Source organism: Varanus komodoensis, unplaced genomic scaffold (assembly GCF_004798865.1).
Source record: "Varanus komodoensis strain SLA01 unplaced genomic scaffold, ASM479886v1 scaffold11, whole genome shotgun sequence".
Lineage (NCBI taxonomy): Eukaryota > Metazoa > Chordata > Lepidosauria > Squamata > Varanidae > Varanus > Varanus komodoensis.
Window position 1 is genome coordinate 32,421,328 of NW_025335317.1, and position 16,642 is coordinate 32,437,969.

The following is a 16,642-nucleotide window of genomic DNA, read 5'->3' on the forward strand; positions in this document are numbered from 1 at the left end:
GACCCGGAAGTGGAAGTTGGAGGAGGGGCAGGAAGTGGCCCGGAAGTGTACGGCGCGAGGGTCAATATGCCGCTACCCGTTCAAGTCTTTAATTTACAGGTATCGTGGAAGTTTCGGGGGCCGAGTGGGGGGTTTCTTCAAGAGATGTGTGGTTGTATGGCCAGCTGGATAACGTGCGCAGCGGGTGGAAAGGATCCTGCTTGGTGGCGGGTGGGGATCGTGTCAAAATCTGCAAAAGAGCAAAAGAGCGCGCGTGTCATTCGCTGGGCAGCCACCGCAGGCTGAAATCTTGAGGACGGGGCCGAAAGGGGGATACGTATCACCACCAGACTGGCTTGGACACCGGCTTAGGCCCGTTGTCTGGATTAGGGAACGGTCCGCTGGCGGTGGCTGTGGCGAAGCAAAGAGGCCTCGCAACCTGCCCTGCAGTCCCATGAATTTGGTTCTGCGTCTTGCGCTGCGCCCCAATTCTGCTTTTGTAGGAGCTGCTAAAGCGACCTCTGAAGGCGTTAGTGCTGCTATCAGGGGAAAAGAACCACTCTTGGTTTTCTCTTATGTAGGTGGGAGCCACACCATGTTGTGGGATATAGAAAATTAAAGACATATTGTTTTTGGGATAAGTTAAGTGTACTCAGTTTGGATGTTTCGTAAGATCTTTCAATGTAAATTTCTAGTATGAAGAAAAATCCTAGTATCAGTTGTACGCTAAGACTGCAATGCAGCTTGAGAAAATATCTTTATTGTTTTGTCTGTACCCACTTTGCCTTCCCACTTCCTGATCTCCAGTTATGTTAATGCAAAGGGGCTATAATATAACTACTTAAATAGTAGAGATCTGCTTGATTTCACAACTATGAAATACTTCTCCAGACTGATTATGTATTTACTAGTAAGCTCACATAATAAGAAAATAAGTACTGCCACTAGAAAGCTGGAATAACTGGATAATAAGAATTATCTTAATTCTACTGGTGTGTCTGTTTTAAAGTAAACTGGTTCTTTGGGGTGTGCCTCCCTAATTTATACATTTGTATCTAAAGAGTAGCAAGATCAAAATCAAGAGAGACATGGTATCTGAAGTCTAGTAATTCTTGCATACTGTAACCTCTGCTGTACATGTGAGAAATAAGGAAAAAAGTAACTATATTAGTATGTAAGAACTTGTGTGCCAAGCTGCAGCTCATTATCATTACATTACATCTATATCTTACCTTTCTTCCTTTGCAGAGAACCCAAGGTGGTCCTCTTCATTTTGTTCTCACAACAGCAATCCTGTCGGTTAGGTTAGGTTAGGTTAGGTTAGGTTGAGAGTCAGTGACTGACTCAAAGTCACACAGTGGGCTTCATGGCAAAGTGGGGACTAGAACCCATATCTCTTGAATCACAAATCAGCACTCTTAGCCACTATATCACATATGTTCTCCTTTCCCATATTGTTTAATGTAGCCATATTTGAGTCTTTATTTAGGATAGGATTTGCATGAGGGACAAAGTTATGAATTTACAACTTATGCAATCCTTTAAGGTGTTCAATAGGTTTAGGTGAGGAACCACATTTTTATTTACTGGACACTCCATTGGTCAGGTGATGCCAATTGTTATGGGTGCATATCATATCCCTCCCTTCACCTATTTGAATTTTCTTGGTGCCTTTCTCAGCCCAAAGAAAGGGACTTGGGAAGTGATGGGAAGAGGAGCAGCATTGGCCAAGTTTCTGGCTTCATGTGGCATATGTCACTTGCCTTCTCATTGGAACCAAACTTCTGTAGGCTGAGTGGGGTACCCTTCTGGGCCAGGGGTTTCCCATCCTTTCTATAGAACATTTTCTAAAATGTATTTTATTACAGATATTCAGCTGAAATAGGCATATGCCTCTTCTAGCATCTACTTATATGGTATTCCTCTACCCCCACCCCACTGAAGCTGACCTTTTTCGGTTGCAATATCTGGGTTGTTACTCAGTTCATTTTTAGGGTGTAAAGATCATATAATTCTTTCAGACCATGGTTCATTCTTTTTCATCCTGACCTCTGTGGCTGGCTGGATAGGATATTTCTGAATAAGTAAAACATCTGACTGCATGTGGAAGTTAAGGCTAGGACACAGAACAGATTATGTTCAGCATGAACTTCTCTGTTCCTAGCTTTCAGCTTCGTAATGGTTCTTCAGCAAGTTCTGCATCATAGTATATCTCTCTTTTCCTGAAGCAGCTTCCCCAGCCCTGATGCCCTCCAGAAGTTGCAGACTTTAACTCTCTCATCAGTTGGAAGTTGTAGTCCAAAACATCTGGAGCATGCCAGGTTAGGGAAAGCTATCAATCTCCTGCTGAAGGCATTTTCTGCAGTGGAAATGTTGACTAGATTTAATTCTCATACCAGAGGTTTTCTGAGACTATAGAGCACAACTGAGAGAAATTAATAGTAAATGGCAGTTATGTGACCTAGCATATTTAAGAAATGTTACATGCATGCCAATGGTGTCTTGGAATTTGTTGCTCTTTCTCTGGTTGACACTGGAAGACAGGATCATTGCATTCAGGCCTATCTTTCTATAGTTCACTTACAGTGACCCTTGAATGCTAATGATGAAAGGGCATTGGCACAGTAAACTGTGTGGAATTAATGAAAGCCTTCAGTGCAAGAAAAGGAAAACCAGAGCATATTATACTAGCCCTCATGAGCAAGAGGTGTTTGTGACTGCAGAGCCATTAATTTCCTTTCTTTCCTTTAGCAGCCGGCGAGCTCTATGTCAGGGCGAGGGGTTACAGAGAGTCAGGACAGGATGAGGGATAGTTCAGTTCCGAGCTCAGCTTCCTCGTCAGTGACAGATCTATACAACGCCCCCCGCAGCAGTAGGTCAGACCTCTTCCTCCCAGGTACATCTGGAGACTTCAGCCTGAGTGCCTGCTTATCAGCCTGCACCCTGCTCTATGAGGTATCTCAAAGGAGAAAGCACTCAAGGATGACTGCGTGATAATGACTTGAGTTTTATCAGCATTAAGACATATTTATTTAACTTAGCTTCTTTCTGTGAAATGGATACAACTTTCAAATACCAAAAGCTTTTTCACTGTATTGTTGAGCACCTAGTCAATATATTTGTGCCACTTTATGTAAGAGTGGATAGGGGGTTGGTAGAACAAGGAAAAGAATTAACATAATAAAATTATAATTAACCAAAATATCAGTAGATTAATTAAATCAACAAGATCAGTTGATCACATTGAAGCCAAGAAAAAACAAGGCTTCTGTTTGGCAGCTAAAGGCTAACAACTGGGCCATGGGGAGGAGGGAGAAGGAGCTACCAGTAAGAAAGTCTTTCTTTAGAAGGAAACCACCCACCCACCTTACCTCAGAGGGAAGAGGCAACCAGAACTCGGTTTCCATGGAAGACCTAAACAATCAGCTCTGACCTCTTGGGTGCAACCAGCCTTTCCAATGAATTCTGTATTTAGGTTCCAAGGCTTCTAAAATTCTGTGTTAAATTCTCCAGATTCTTTGTCCACAAACTCCCCAGTTTCCATGGAAGGTTTTAGCTCAGTAGTAAGACAAATTTGGCTCCAAGACTGTGGAAAGCTACTGCTAGGAAGAGTAGGCCAGCAGTGAGGAACCTGTGCACCTCCAGATGTTCTTGAACTCCAACTTCTGTCAGCCCCATCCAGTGATTAGAGATGACGGTGGGAGTTGTACTCCAGCAACATCAGGAAGGACACAAGTTGCCCTCCATGCAGTAGTAAGAACGATGGACCAATGGTGTGACATCATAACAGTATTGTCATATGATCATATCCATTCTGCAGCTTTTAACATGCAAAATTGAGCAAATTTGTTGAAATCAGCTTTATGTCTTTTTTCCTCAGTCCTTATTGACATAGAGTCAACAGAAAGAAAAACAAGGTTCTGGGAGTAATGTGGAAAGCTGTGATTTTAAATATAGTTGAGGCATTTGCTTATAATCAGTTAACTTGTAGCATCTGAAAACTTCAGCACAGGGATGAGGAACGTGATGGACCACAGCTTGTATCATCCCATGCCATTGATTATTCTAGCTTGAGTTTTTTTCATTTCTCATGGAAACATACACCTTATAAAGTTTTTTTAAAAAGTTTACATGGAGAAACATTCAGATCGAGCATCATTATTTCACTTGCCTCCATATCTAAATTTTTGAGATAAGATTGCTCTTTTTTGAGACCAGGATATTATGGCCTTTCTTCCTTTAGGATACTCTCTCTCTGCAGCAAAACTACTATCATGGAAGTCCTGTGTGTTGCAGAGGATTCTGAGCTCTATTCTAGGGTACACATATAGGTCTAAGTGACATGTTACACATAAAGCACATGTGTATTTTAAATGAAAATCAGCCTTGGGAGCCTGTAGGTTTAAACAGAGGAGATGCTGAGGTGCTGAAATCTCTCACTTCCATCTTTCTCTTTTTGCTTGAAGTTGTTTTTTTCCCTAGTTGCCTTCTCCCCCTGCACACTTCCAGATTTGTGTCTTCAAGGAAAGTTATATCTAGAACCCTGCAGGGGGGAAAAATCAAGCTGCGAAGGCAAGGCAATTTTAATGGGAGGGAAGTAACCAGGAATCAAAGAATTAAACACTGCTCCCCAAAAGGCTGCTTTTTATTTAAAATCAATATCATCTTCTGTCACAGCTTCAGTATACACATAACTGGATGGGAGAATGCCAAAAATGGCAGTCCTACCCCCTTGGAAGGTTCCAGATTGGGGAAGCCTGCTTTAGATTAAAGTTTTTCCAGAAATGAGATGGAGATGGTATTTCAGTACACCTGATCAAATTCATGCCAGGGCCATTCTTAGGCCAAGTAATACCACAAGCAAGGAGTACCTTTAGCTTCCTATTCTTTTGTTCAGCTTGTTGAGTGCCTCCTTTTTCTTGCATTTCCAACTTATTCCATGACTTCAGTTCATGATTTGCACACCAGTTTTATCCCTGCCATATATTTTGGTCTCAGTATAAATTTCTCCAAACACCTTGGTGCCAGCCATACCTTAGGAAATGCATTTGCCCCATTTTGGATTAAACTCACTGTTGCAGAAGAGGACTTTCTCTTTCTTCCCTACCACAGAAAGCCTTTAATGCTGCCTAAAAGTCTGCTCCAGAGGGAATTTTGAGGGCACATAGTGGGAAGTGCAATTTGCTCTGCTTCTGTTGATAGAACTACTTCTGTCAGCAGATTCACACCCCTACATGCAACCCAGGATATTTTAAATTTGACTGAAAGTTTTCCATTAACAGTTGATTCTGCATGCAATGATTGGCAAGTAAGAGCATGCGTTATGGTTTCTTGGTGGTTCTGCAGAGCTATAGAACACCCCATTCAGTAAACCAAGATATCCTTTTCCCTTGGATTAGCCTATCAGACCCAACCTTTGCACATAGGGTGGTGGTTATAATTAATATTGTTTTCAACTATTGTATTGAATTTGGCCAACCTTTAATGCTATTTTAAGGGCTTGTCTACATTTGTTAGTATATTGACGCATGCTCAAATTTGTCAAGATGGGTGGACTGTATGAATCAGTATCTACATATAAACCTGGGTGAATACACTGTGAATCAAGAGAGCCACTCCTTTTTTATTATGTCATATAATCCTGTTCTATTGTCCTTGATCCCTGAAAACAAATGTGTTGTTATGTCATGACTTTGTAGAAATGGCTATACACCTGGCTGTAAGATGTTATTGAGCTTCTCTTTGGATTGGTCTTTTGCTTCTGTGATTGCCGCTGTTCAGAAAACCATCCAAACCTCTGTGCTTTCCACCTTGAAAAGGCATTCAGAGCAGGGAAATCTGCTGAATAAATGAGGGATATGGAGTGGGAGCTGTATTTCTTGCAAATTGAGATCTGTGGACTGGAATTCCCAGTATCAAAGAGCCATGCTTCAATTTTTATTCATGTCTGCTGATACATGAGATCCTCTTTCCCATGGGGTTGGGAAGGAGTCTGCTAGCTTCTATTTCACACATGCTTTGTTATTGCAGGGTGCAGTAGAACCCATGCAGATTGATGTAGACCCACAAGAAGATCAGCAAAATGCTCCAGATATCAACTATGTGGTGGAGAACCCGACTCTGGTATGTCCTAGAGAGCCACAATGGCAATCAGAATTAGGCTGTCAAAAATGTAGGTTCTGCATCTGTGATCAAGCAAATGATGTGCCCGTGTAAAGCAGCTTTTGCTTACCAAGTATGCATTGACTATCTGGGTTGCAAAAATGAGTTTGAATAGTACAGTAAAGGGTCCACATGAGAATTGGAAAGTTTATGTTTCCAGAGAATGCAGCATGTAGGAGATGGACAAAGTTGTATTCTTACTGCCAGAATTTTCCCACAAACTACTTATTAGAAGCAGCCAACATTTGCTTTCTTTTCTTCATAGTCAACAGCATTTGTATTACACTCCTCTGTTGCTGTTTCTTTTAAAGTAACACGTTTATGTAGTGCTTTTGAATTTTCCAAATTCTTTGCATTATCTTGCTGTGTTTGTTCATGTGTTACATTTATATTCTGCATTTTCTGCAAGGAGCTGAATAACCCTTTCCTTCTCTGTTCTGTGCTCATAACAATCCTGTGAGGTAGGTTAGGCTTAGCAAAGTCACCTGGTGAGCCTTGTGGTCAAGTGGGGGCTGGTACCTGGTTCTCCGGAGCCGCAGCTTAGTACAGTTAGCACTGAACCATGCTGGTCAGGATGATCATATCCTAGATGGAAGGGTTGAAGTTGAGAGGTAATGAATTATGTAATTCTGCCTAGTGAGTTCATAGAAGAAATGGGATTTGAATTGGGATCTTCCATATTCTTAGTACACTGTAACAGCTGACAGATAAAAACCAGATATTACAAGATTAGAAGGATAATGGCCTCCTAAAATACAATGGCCTGATGACTTCGCAGCACTGATAGTTTATGAAGATGTGGCATATAGATGTCACATTTAAATGGATATTTGAACATTTGGTCTGCTCTTGTTGTGCCTAATTGCTAGATTGCTATATGCACCATATTGGGGTCCCCTTCACAGGTGCCACTGGAAGTACCCACAGGGGCCACTTTGGGAGCTCCTGCTCTACTATAAGTGATACTATCTCTTTGCTTGGTGTTCAGGATCTGGAGCAGTATGCAGCAAGTTACAGCGGGCTGATGAGGATCGAGCGGCTGCAGTTCATTGCTGATCACTGCCCACAGCTGCGAGTAGAAGCCCTCAAGATGGCACTCTCATTTGTCCAAAGAACATTCAATGTTGATGTTTATGAAGAAATTCACCGGAAATTGACGGAAGCTACCAGGTACTGACATGGAGAAGGGGCTCTGAGGTTTTCTTTGGCAGGTGCTATACTGGCTTTTGAGAACCTCCATATTGGCCAAGCGACTGTATGGAACACAGTCCTCTTGTGCTGCTCCTGCTTATAATGCCAGTTGTTGATCTTCTGTAACGTCTCACAAGGCAATGCATGCATCCTATCAAAAGAAAACAAAGAGCTTTTTCTTTGTGTTCTGTGTTCTTCTGCCCATAGTTGAAATATTTGTGAAAAAACATTGAGGTTGGTGAAGAAGGTGAATTTGATGTAATTATGACACTCCAGTCACCTTCTTTCTTCCCTTATTATCTTGGGATATAATCCTTACATTGGGTATTTATTGCTGTTTCTTTGCTGAGACTAGTGATGAAGTAAGGCCATCCTGATTCCTTCTCCACCTCTTCTAGTTGTTCTCCCACACAGTATAATCAGATATTGTGACTACAATCCTTGGATACTTACCTTGGGGTCATTTCCATTATATTTGATGGGATTTACTTCTGAGTGTATATATGCAACATTGCACTGCATAACTCTTCTTACTGTACCTTTGATTGTGTCCAGGCGACCTTACCCTTCAGCAGTGATGTACATAATATGGCACAGGTGCCGTTACACTAAAGCTCTACTATATTGTCCTACCTGGTCATGAAGGTAGCACATTATGAATATGGGTGGGCCTCCCTTGTTCTTCAGTAAGATGATGCATGTTTATAGGACTATATTAATGCCACTCTCCCTTTTTTAATTTTCTGAATCAGTAGCATTTTCAGTAATCTGAAAAGAGCAGGATTATACATTATCTCTTTCTATTCCTAAAGCTTCCTGTAATAGGTACCAGTTAATAGTACCTATTAACAGATAATCATGACCCCCACACACTTATTATCTACTGCTTTCTTTTCAGGGAATTGCAGAACACACCTGATGCTGTCCCAGATGGAGGGATGGAGCCCCCTCCACTAGACACAGCATGGGTTGAAGCAACACGCAAAAAAGCTCTTCTCAAGTTGGAAAAGCTTGACACAGATCTAAAGAACTATAAAGGGAATTCAATCAAGGAAAGCATCAGGTGATGTGCAAAGAAACCAGCTGTAACAGAATATCCAGATATAGCAATGGCAGATCCTAAAGTTTATTCTAAATGGCATTGTGCATCCAGAAAGTGCTTCCTAAAATTGTGTGGGTTTATGCACACTTGAAAAAGCATTTTTGTTGGGATGAAACAATGGTTCCATTCACTTGTAGATAATGCCACACAGTATACTTGGCCCACAATCCAAGTTCAGCTCATGGACTCCTCTGTGTGGAAGTGTTGTACAGCTGGACTGTTCAGTCACAAGGGTTTCCACATCTTTGCACCTGCAAAACCATTCCAGAAGCCACCTTGTGGATGTCAGATGTTTGCCTGAGATGCTTCCCCCTCCCCATCCTCAGACCCAGATCTCAGAGCTCAAATAATGCAAAGTAAAGGAATTGTACACACGCATTCTGCTCCAATAATTCCCATAGAAGCCATTGTGGTTTTGGAGAGTCTGCTAAATTTTGCAATACAAGGTATGTGCGGAAGGACCGTTGAGGCTACGTGAAGGCAACGAATGCTTTGGAGCAAGAGCACATTTTGCTAATTAGCTATGCTCAGCAAACGGGCATATCGAATCTCTGGAAATGGGTTCTGTGTCTTCATTCTGCAGTTTGCCTAAATCTGTGGCCATAAATGCTTTCTGAGTATCTGTAAGCCCCGACAGGAGCATCCTTGCGCTAGAGCATGCTGTCCAGCAGCTGCATTTCTTGGATGAGGGTCAGGCCATTGGTTTGCTTGGGGCTCTGGGTCTTTTTGCAATCCTGCTTGCTTATCTTGCCACCTCCCTCTCCCTCCTTTCCAGGAGAGGCCATGATGACTTGGGGGACCACTATCTCGACTGTGGGGACCTCAGCAATGCCCTCAAATGTTATTCACGAGCCCGTGATTACTGCACCAGCGCAAAGCATGTTATTAACATGTGCCTCAATGTTATCAAGGTAAAGAGCGGTATATGTCAGGGGTCCCTTTTCCAGGGGATGGGGGACATTCCACCTGTGGGGTGCTGCCCTTGTTCAAGGCGTGCTTCCATCCCAACACTGCACCACCACTCTGAAACTCCGCAGTTTCCTCTACTTTCCCCTTCAGCATGAAACATGGAGCCCAGTGTTCCACCAGCAGATTTCTAGGGGTCCCAGACAATTGTTAATCGCTGGCCAGGAGGAGAAGCTTGCATGATCAGGGATGCTCCTGCCGGCGCTACCTTTACACTTACTCAGCTCCTGGTTAAGTGCTGGAGTGTGTCTGCTGCTTTCTTTGCAGGTCAGTGTTTACCTTCAGAACTGGTCCCATGTCCTGAGCTATGTCAGCAAAGCGGAGTCCACACCAGAAATTGCAGAGGTAATGTTTTTTATGACATGCCTTGCCTGCAGCTTTGATTTTATTGTGCTTGTCATTGATGTATCTCAGCCTTCTTCCAGGGAGCTCAGGAGTAGCATAGACAGAACCCCTTATTTGAGCTTCCAAACAGGTTGATTATGCTAAAAGAAAGTTACAGGTCCAAGGTTGCCCATCAGCTTCAAGCTGAGTGGGGATTTGAGCCTGGGTCACTGCTGAATTACATGAACTCTCTGTATGTCGCCTGGTGCCCTGAACTGATGTCTTGAGACGATAAAGGATTAAATCTAATGGAGTGCAAATTGATTTCTGTTTGCTCTTTTTCCCCCTCCTGTGATTCCTCCCGGATCTATTTCTAGTTATCTCCCAGCCCTCCTGAGCAGATCTGGGGCATATGCAAGGGAGTGAAAGTAGGAGGGGAAAACTGTTCTGCTGGCAGGCAGGATTGGCTAAAACCCCTAATCTCCATGCCTGATACACCTCTATGCCTCCAAAAGTTAATAACTTGACTATTCCTTGCCTTGGAGGTGGATTCTGTGAGCAGACTACCTGACACTGGATGTCCCAGTAATGATAGGATTCTGATGCCCCACTTGATAAAAGGAGTGGAGACCCAGTTTCCTTATAATCTCATTAGGCGATGTGTTCCTCTTCTGAGCTCTGCATCAGCTCATCTGCCTTTTCAGATGAGCTGCTTGGGCCATGCTGGCAGCCAGTGAGAATGCACAGCAGAAGTGGCTTAGTGGATGGAGTTAGATAGAAGGCTCCTGCTCATTTGCTGATTCTCTGTCTCCTCCCTCACTCCCCACCCCATAGCAAAGAGGAGAACGTGACAGCCAGACACAGGCAATCCTCACCAAATTGAAGTGTGCTGCAGGTGAGTGAGTGGCTTACTCTGGGCATGGCAGGGTTTTTTTGTTTTTTGTTTGGTGCTAATCCAAATTTGCTGGGTGCAATTTTTATCATTTATTTTATTTCTATTCCACCCAATAGCCAAGGCTTTCCTGGTGGTTTATAGCAAATAGTGCAATGTGCAGGCACAATCAAATTTTCTTCTTGCCTCTCTGATTTTTCTGAGCCAGGGTTACACAAGGCCAAGACCAGTGTAGTCTCTGCCATTTTAGTTCCCTGTTCCCTAGAACTGTGGATAGTTCTGAAGCTGCTCCCCTTCGTTTATGTATGAACTTAGCATTATGTCTCTCCCAACTCACCCCCTTAGTGTCCTGGACAAAAGACTAACTAAGTCTGGTTCCTAGGCTTGGCTGAACTAGCTGCCCGGAAATACAAGCAGGCGGCAAAGTGCTTCCTGTTGGCCTCGTTTGATCACTGTGACTTCCCTGAGGTAAGGATGAGGAAGTGTTGGGAGCGGGGAAAGTTGTGGGTGGGATGAGGGAGAATGGCAGGTGTGATCCCAGGTGCGGTCAACTCCAAGTTGGGCCTGTTTTAGAGGACATCTTTGCTCTTCCTTGGTTACTTTGGGTGTCCTGAAGACCAGCTTTCCCTTGGGTGTATGAACTGGGAGAAGGGCTCAGACTATCTGGCTCTCCTTTGGTCTACAGCAGTGGTTGTGTTTGAAGTGCTACTCTTCAGAAGGGCTCTCTGTTCTCTCTCTCTAGCTTCTGTCTCCTAGCAATGTGGCTGTTTATGGTGGCCTATGTGCGCTGGCCACTTTTGACCGCCAGGAACTGCAGCGTAATGTCATCTCCAGCAGGTGAGTGAGTCGTAGGACCTTGAATGTTCTGCTTTGTTACAACAAAATCCCATGTCAGTTTAGAGTGAAGTAGATGTCCTTTGACGCCCCATGCCCAGTGGGTGGATGGTCCAGTCCACTGACTTTCTCATAGGGCAGAGAAATCCTAGCCAATTTGGAGGAGGGGGGGTAGAACTGGCTGACTTCAGGCCCTGACTCCTGCTGTATCCGCAGCTCCTTCAAACTCTTCTTGGAGCTAGAACCGCAGGTCCGCGACATCATCTTCAAGTTCTATGAATCCAAATACGCCTCTTGTCTCAAGATGCTGGATGAGATGAAGGTAGGTTCTGGGTATTCCAGGTCTCCCAGTGGGTTTCACAGAGTGGCCACAGCATTTGTATTGGTGGGATTAATAGCGCCTCCCTGCCTGGCAAGCAGATTCATAAAGTAAAAGCAAAATATGGATGACTGAATGAGGAAGGAATGAACAACTTCAGCAGTAATGCCGGACCTTGATATGACTGAGCTCGGATAACGAGTGCTGCATTTGCACTCTCCTTTCTCTCCTTGTTGTAGCATGTGAGGAAGTGAAGTAGACCTAAAGTGAGTGAGGCACTGCCTCTGTGATTTTAATTTGCTAGATTTAATGTTGTCTTCCATTATCTGGACATTTTGCGGACGCCACACTCTTGCTGTGTAAGCTCGGTTTGGGGAGTACTTTCCCTGTGAATTCTTCTAATAATCCTATTCTACCTAGGATAATCTGCTATTGGACATGTACCTGGCACCTCATGTGAGGACACTTTACACCCAAATCCGAAATCGGGCCCTCATCCAGGTAAATCCCATCCCAACAGTTGTTCTCCCACTCAAGTGGTGGGATTCTTGCCTTCTGCCTTTCACTACACACAGTGCAGAGAATCCTTAACGGTTTCTTCCCTTTTTTTCTGCACATGTCTCTCTCATTCCTAGTATTTCAGTCCATATGTGTCAGCAGACATGCGTAAGATGGCCACCGCCTTCAACACTACAGTGGCAGCCCTGGAAGATGAGCTCACTCAACTGATCCTAGAGGGACTGATTAATGCCAGAATAGACTCACACAGCAAGGTGAGTATCGATCACACCTAAGGTGACGTCTGGCTACTGTTGAAGCGAATGGCTTGCCTAGGGGCGAAGTGTGGAATGGTTCGCACACTCCTTTTGCTGCAGTGTGGTAGATCAATGTAAAAACATAACAGCTGTATAAGAAGCAGCCAGTGCTGTGTACAGATACAGCCTGCATTGTGTGCCACGAAGTTAGAACAGCTTGGCAAAGACTGGAATGGTAGAAGGAAGGCTGGTTTGGCCCTGAAGTGCATTTGGCTGGATTTGTACGTTTGTAATGGGAAAGGAAAGAGTTGTGCAGAATGCACAAACTACAGTTTCTGTTTATTAGCTCCTGTCCAGATTTGTTTCTGGCTTCTGAGCCTTCAGCCAATACCAGTTTTACTATTTAATTTCCATATACAAACTCTAGAAACTTACTTTCTTTCAAAATTTAAAGATTTGAAGTCCCCAGTTCTACAAAGGTCCTCCACGGAGTCCTGCCTTCTGGCCAGACTTGTATTGCTGCGGTCACTTGCGTGGCTGCTGTCTCAAATGATCGTATGAACTGTTCAACCATTTCTGGTTCTCTCTGTAGATTTTATATGCCCGGGATGTTGACCAGCGCAGCACTACCTTTGAGAAGTCCTTGCTAATGGGAAAGGAGTTCCAACGTCGCGCCAAAGCTATGATCCTAAGAGCCGCTGTCCTGCGTAATCAGATCCATGTGAAGGTCAGCGAAAGGGCTAAGGGTTTGGGTTTGGGTAAAGGGGCTGTGACTTAATGGGCCGGTGGACAAATGGGCCCTGGGGGATGTAGGCTTGCGGTGAGTATCAGCGCAAGCAGAGTGACCAAGCCAGTGGGGGCCAACAGAGCAGCTCAGCCACTGCACGTCCCAAAGGGCCTTATTTAATCTGCGACTCTGTGTGGGCCCCAAGCAGGCTGGGAAGATGTTTTGCCTGTTTTTAAGTACCTGCCTGCCTCTGGGCGAACGTGACAATTCCTGCAACAGCTGCAGGGTTTAAGGTCAAGATGAGCACAGCCCAAATGCAGCCTTTTGTTGGCAAGCACAGACGGAAACTGCAGGCTGTCACAGGAGGCGGCATTTGCCCCTTTCCGATGGAGACAAGCCTCCAAATCCTTCTGTTTCACTACACATTCCGATTCTTCACGAGACCAGCCAGTGTGAGAGATGTGCTGGGCTTTGGCTGCCCGTCCAGGATTCTTCACTAAGGAGAAAATGAAGCCTGTTTAATGGCTTGATTTAGCATTTCCCATCGCTTGCTGCCAAGACAGAGAAATGCCCATTCATTCCTTGATTATTCTGACAGGATTGGAGAAAGCTCTTCTGGCCCGGATTTCCCTCCCCTTTCTGCTGCCATGACAATTTCAGGGTTGGGCATGAGGGTCTCTTTCAAGCTCACGGGGCCTGTGGTGTCTCTTTTGTCCTGATGCAGTCTCCTCCCAGAGAAGGAAGCCAAGGTGAACTCACTCCAGCAAACAGCCAGTCCCGGATGAGCACCAACATGTGAAGCGTTCAACTCATCGAAAGACTCTTCCTCCCCGCCACACCAGGGCCACGTGTATCATCCTGCGTCCGAGCCACCCACTGTCCCGTGGTGCCTTCTCAGCCTCTCTAGGTGTGGGAGGGGCCGGACCGTGGGCGGCATGCCTTTAGAGTCTGTAATTCCTCTTAGAACAGAAACTTCCATTAGGTGCAGCACTCCAAGAACATGTGCACATGGGAGTGCTGGGTGCCTCTGCTCCCTTCCCCAGGGTATTTCCCAAACAGAGGCTTATCTTGGCTTCCTTCAGCTGCCAACCTTTTTGTGGTTTCCATGCAGTAAAACCACACATACATGGCATGGATCTGGAGGAACAAGCGTGTTCCTGTAAAACGTCTCGTTCAAACAAACCCATGTTCTTAGACCTGGAGATTCCCTCTGGGGCCACCGCAGAAAGAAACCTGGCATCGATTCCGTTCACTTGCTCACGAGGCTTGTGTTTGCATTTACCCTGGGCCCGCTCCATGTCAATCTGCTCTTCCCATTTTAAAAGCCCTGCTTGTTCTCATATCCTCTGGCCTGGTTTGGCTTTCATACTTGCAGCTGCAGTGTGGGTGGCATTCGAGCCATTTTGGACTGCAGCGGAGGGCCACAATGGCACAGCAGTGCCTCCCTCTGCATCTCGGCAGGACCCTGCCTGGCTGCCTGCCTGCACTCCTGGCACCACCACTTATTTATCCTACACAAAAAGGGGGTTGTGAACACAGGCCGGGCTCGGATTGTGCTACGTTGATGGGCATGGTTTAATTGTTTGGATATTTCACCGTTACTTCTGTTTGGGGTTCTTTCAGTGGGATTCATCCCAGGGACAAAGTTAACAAATTTGGACCTAGCCCTTGACAGCTCATTAGACTTCCTACAGACACTGTTAATGCTATTAGTTAAAAACAACGTTCTCTCCTATGCATTAAAAGCATAATTGTAAAGATAACTGCGGATGTGAGCATGGTTGTTTGTTTCCCCCCTTCTCTAAACTTGGAAGCAAGGCGCTATTCCGGCACAGATGTCTGAGGAAGTGAGGAGTGCCGGACGCATGCTGTCCCAGGGAACGCGGTCCTTTCCCACTGTGCTGGACATACCTTTTTCTTAGCTGGGTATGGAGTTACAAGCAGATCCTGCAGTCTGCTGGGTCAGTCTTTGGCCAGGGAATATGAAGAGTAAGTAATTCTCATAGAAAAGTATCATATTTATAAAAAATACAGAAGTGAACCCATGACGCAGGTGTGTTTACATGACCCATATTTATTCTGGGCCCTTTGCAGAAGTTGCTTCTTTGAGATAGGAGATTTAAAAGATTTATTTATTAAAATATTTCTAAACTTACTTTATGATATGAGCCTAACCAATAAGCCATACAAAATAAAAATCAAGAGGAATGACCTGATCCTACTAGGGAATATAATAAAACAATAAAGAGTATTAACATAATTTAATTGAAAAGAACCAAATCTGCAAGATGCCTGGACATATTAAAAATCTTTTGACTTAGTGGCAAAAAGATTGTAGTGTACTGGTTGTACCTTTATGGCCCTCACTTCTTGTTATAATCCCACCCATATATTCCTTAATTGCTGAGTCACTGATGAATATTACTACAGAAATCTAACCACTGGTTTTTAGTGAGAATGACTAGAAATTGGATTTGTGTTCTTTTTAAATCAAAACTGAGATTATCAGAATCTGTGCTGCATAATGCACAAAACCCTGGAGGCAATTTATAAAAGAGAAATAGTTTGTCTGAACCAAACTAACATAAAGCAACCTTGCCGATCATTGGAACTTTAGTCAAGGGAGATAAAGCAGAAGGGGGAAATTCCTCTTGAGTTTGAAAGCCTTCCATACTCCATAATGTATTCCCTAGCCCTGATTGAAGTAAGGTAAGGAAACTACAGCACTCATAATTGTTAGTGGTTGCTAATGTCTCCTGTTGTTTAACTTACGGGTTGGGAATTGAAATACTCCTAATTTTGTATAATGATGTGAGTTTGGCCAACAGTAGAGTATAAAATACAACAAGAACGAGATGAAACTTTCCATCCACAGTGAAAGCTCAGCCTGGACAAGGAGACCAGGAGGCTGGCCATACCTCCCGTGTCTCCGCTGAAAATAGTTTTTGAGGAAGTGTCTAGCTTTCATTGAGAGAGCCTGGGGTTTGCCTTAACCCCCACTTGCACCCTCAAGAAAACCAAGCATTCAGAGAAGAGGGCTTGTTAACTGGGGCAGGGAGGAGTATTGGTAGTCTGTGGATGAAAGGAGCGGATTCAGTCCCAGCCACTGAACTCGAGCTTCTAGGAGTGTAGACAACGTGTTCCATGCCGAGGCTCCCGTGAGCGTGCCCAGAACTTGCTGGCCATACTGCACTTCAGCTATAGTCTTCCTGCTTGTAGTCTTCCTACTCTGAAGTGACTGCCCACAACGGATATGTGGACCTTTTAAGAACAGCAGCAGCTTTTTGACAAATCGATGAAAACTGGCCTGGGCAGCTTATCCTGAACAAGTAAATGCTCTTTGCCATCCCATTATTAAATCCTGCAATGTTGATGGCTAAACGTGTGAGCG

General features: G+C 44.3%; 1 protein-coding gene across 2 annotated transcripts; it reads left to right on the forward strand.

The window, feature by feature from the left end:
- The first annotated feature begins 13 nt into the window (after window positions 1-13).
- On the forward strand, window positions 14-15,014 carry GPS1 (G protein pathway suppressor 1). 2 transcript variants are annotated; one of them, XM_044419937.1, is made up of 14 exons: window positions 14-99; window positions 6,010-6,102; window positions 7,130-7,311; window positions 8,231-8,395; window positions 9,210-9,345; window positions 9,668-9,745; window positions 10,559-10,619; window positions 10,999-11,084; window positions 11,359-11,453; window positions 11,667-11,772; window positions 12,190-12,270; window positions 12,405-12,542; window positions 13,117-13,251; window positions 13,976-15,014. In XM_044419937.1, the coding sequence occupies exons 1-14, from the start codon at window positions 67-69 to the stop codon at window positions 14,048-14,050; spliced, it is 1,464 nt and encodes a 487-aa protein (XP_044275872.1). In that variant the 5' UTR covers window positions 14-66; the 3' UTR covers window positions 14,051-15,014. The 2 variants fall into 2 exon arrangements, with proteins under 2 accessions (XP_044275872.1, XP_044275873.1); XM_044419938.1 differs by lacking the exon at window positions 14-99 and adding an exon at window positions 2,752-2,934.
- The last annotated feature ends 1,628 nt before the right edge of the window (window positions 15,015-16,642 follow it).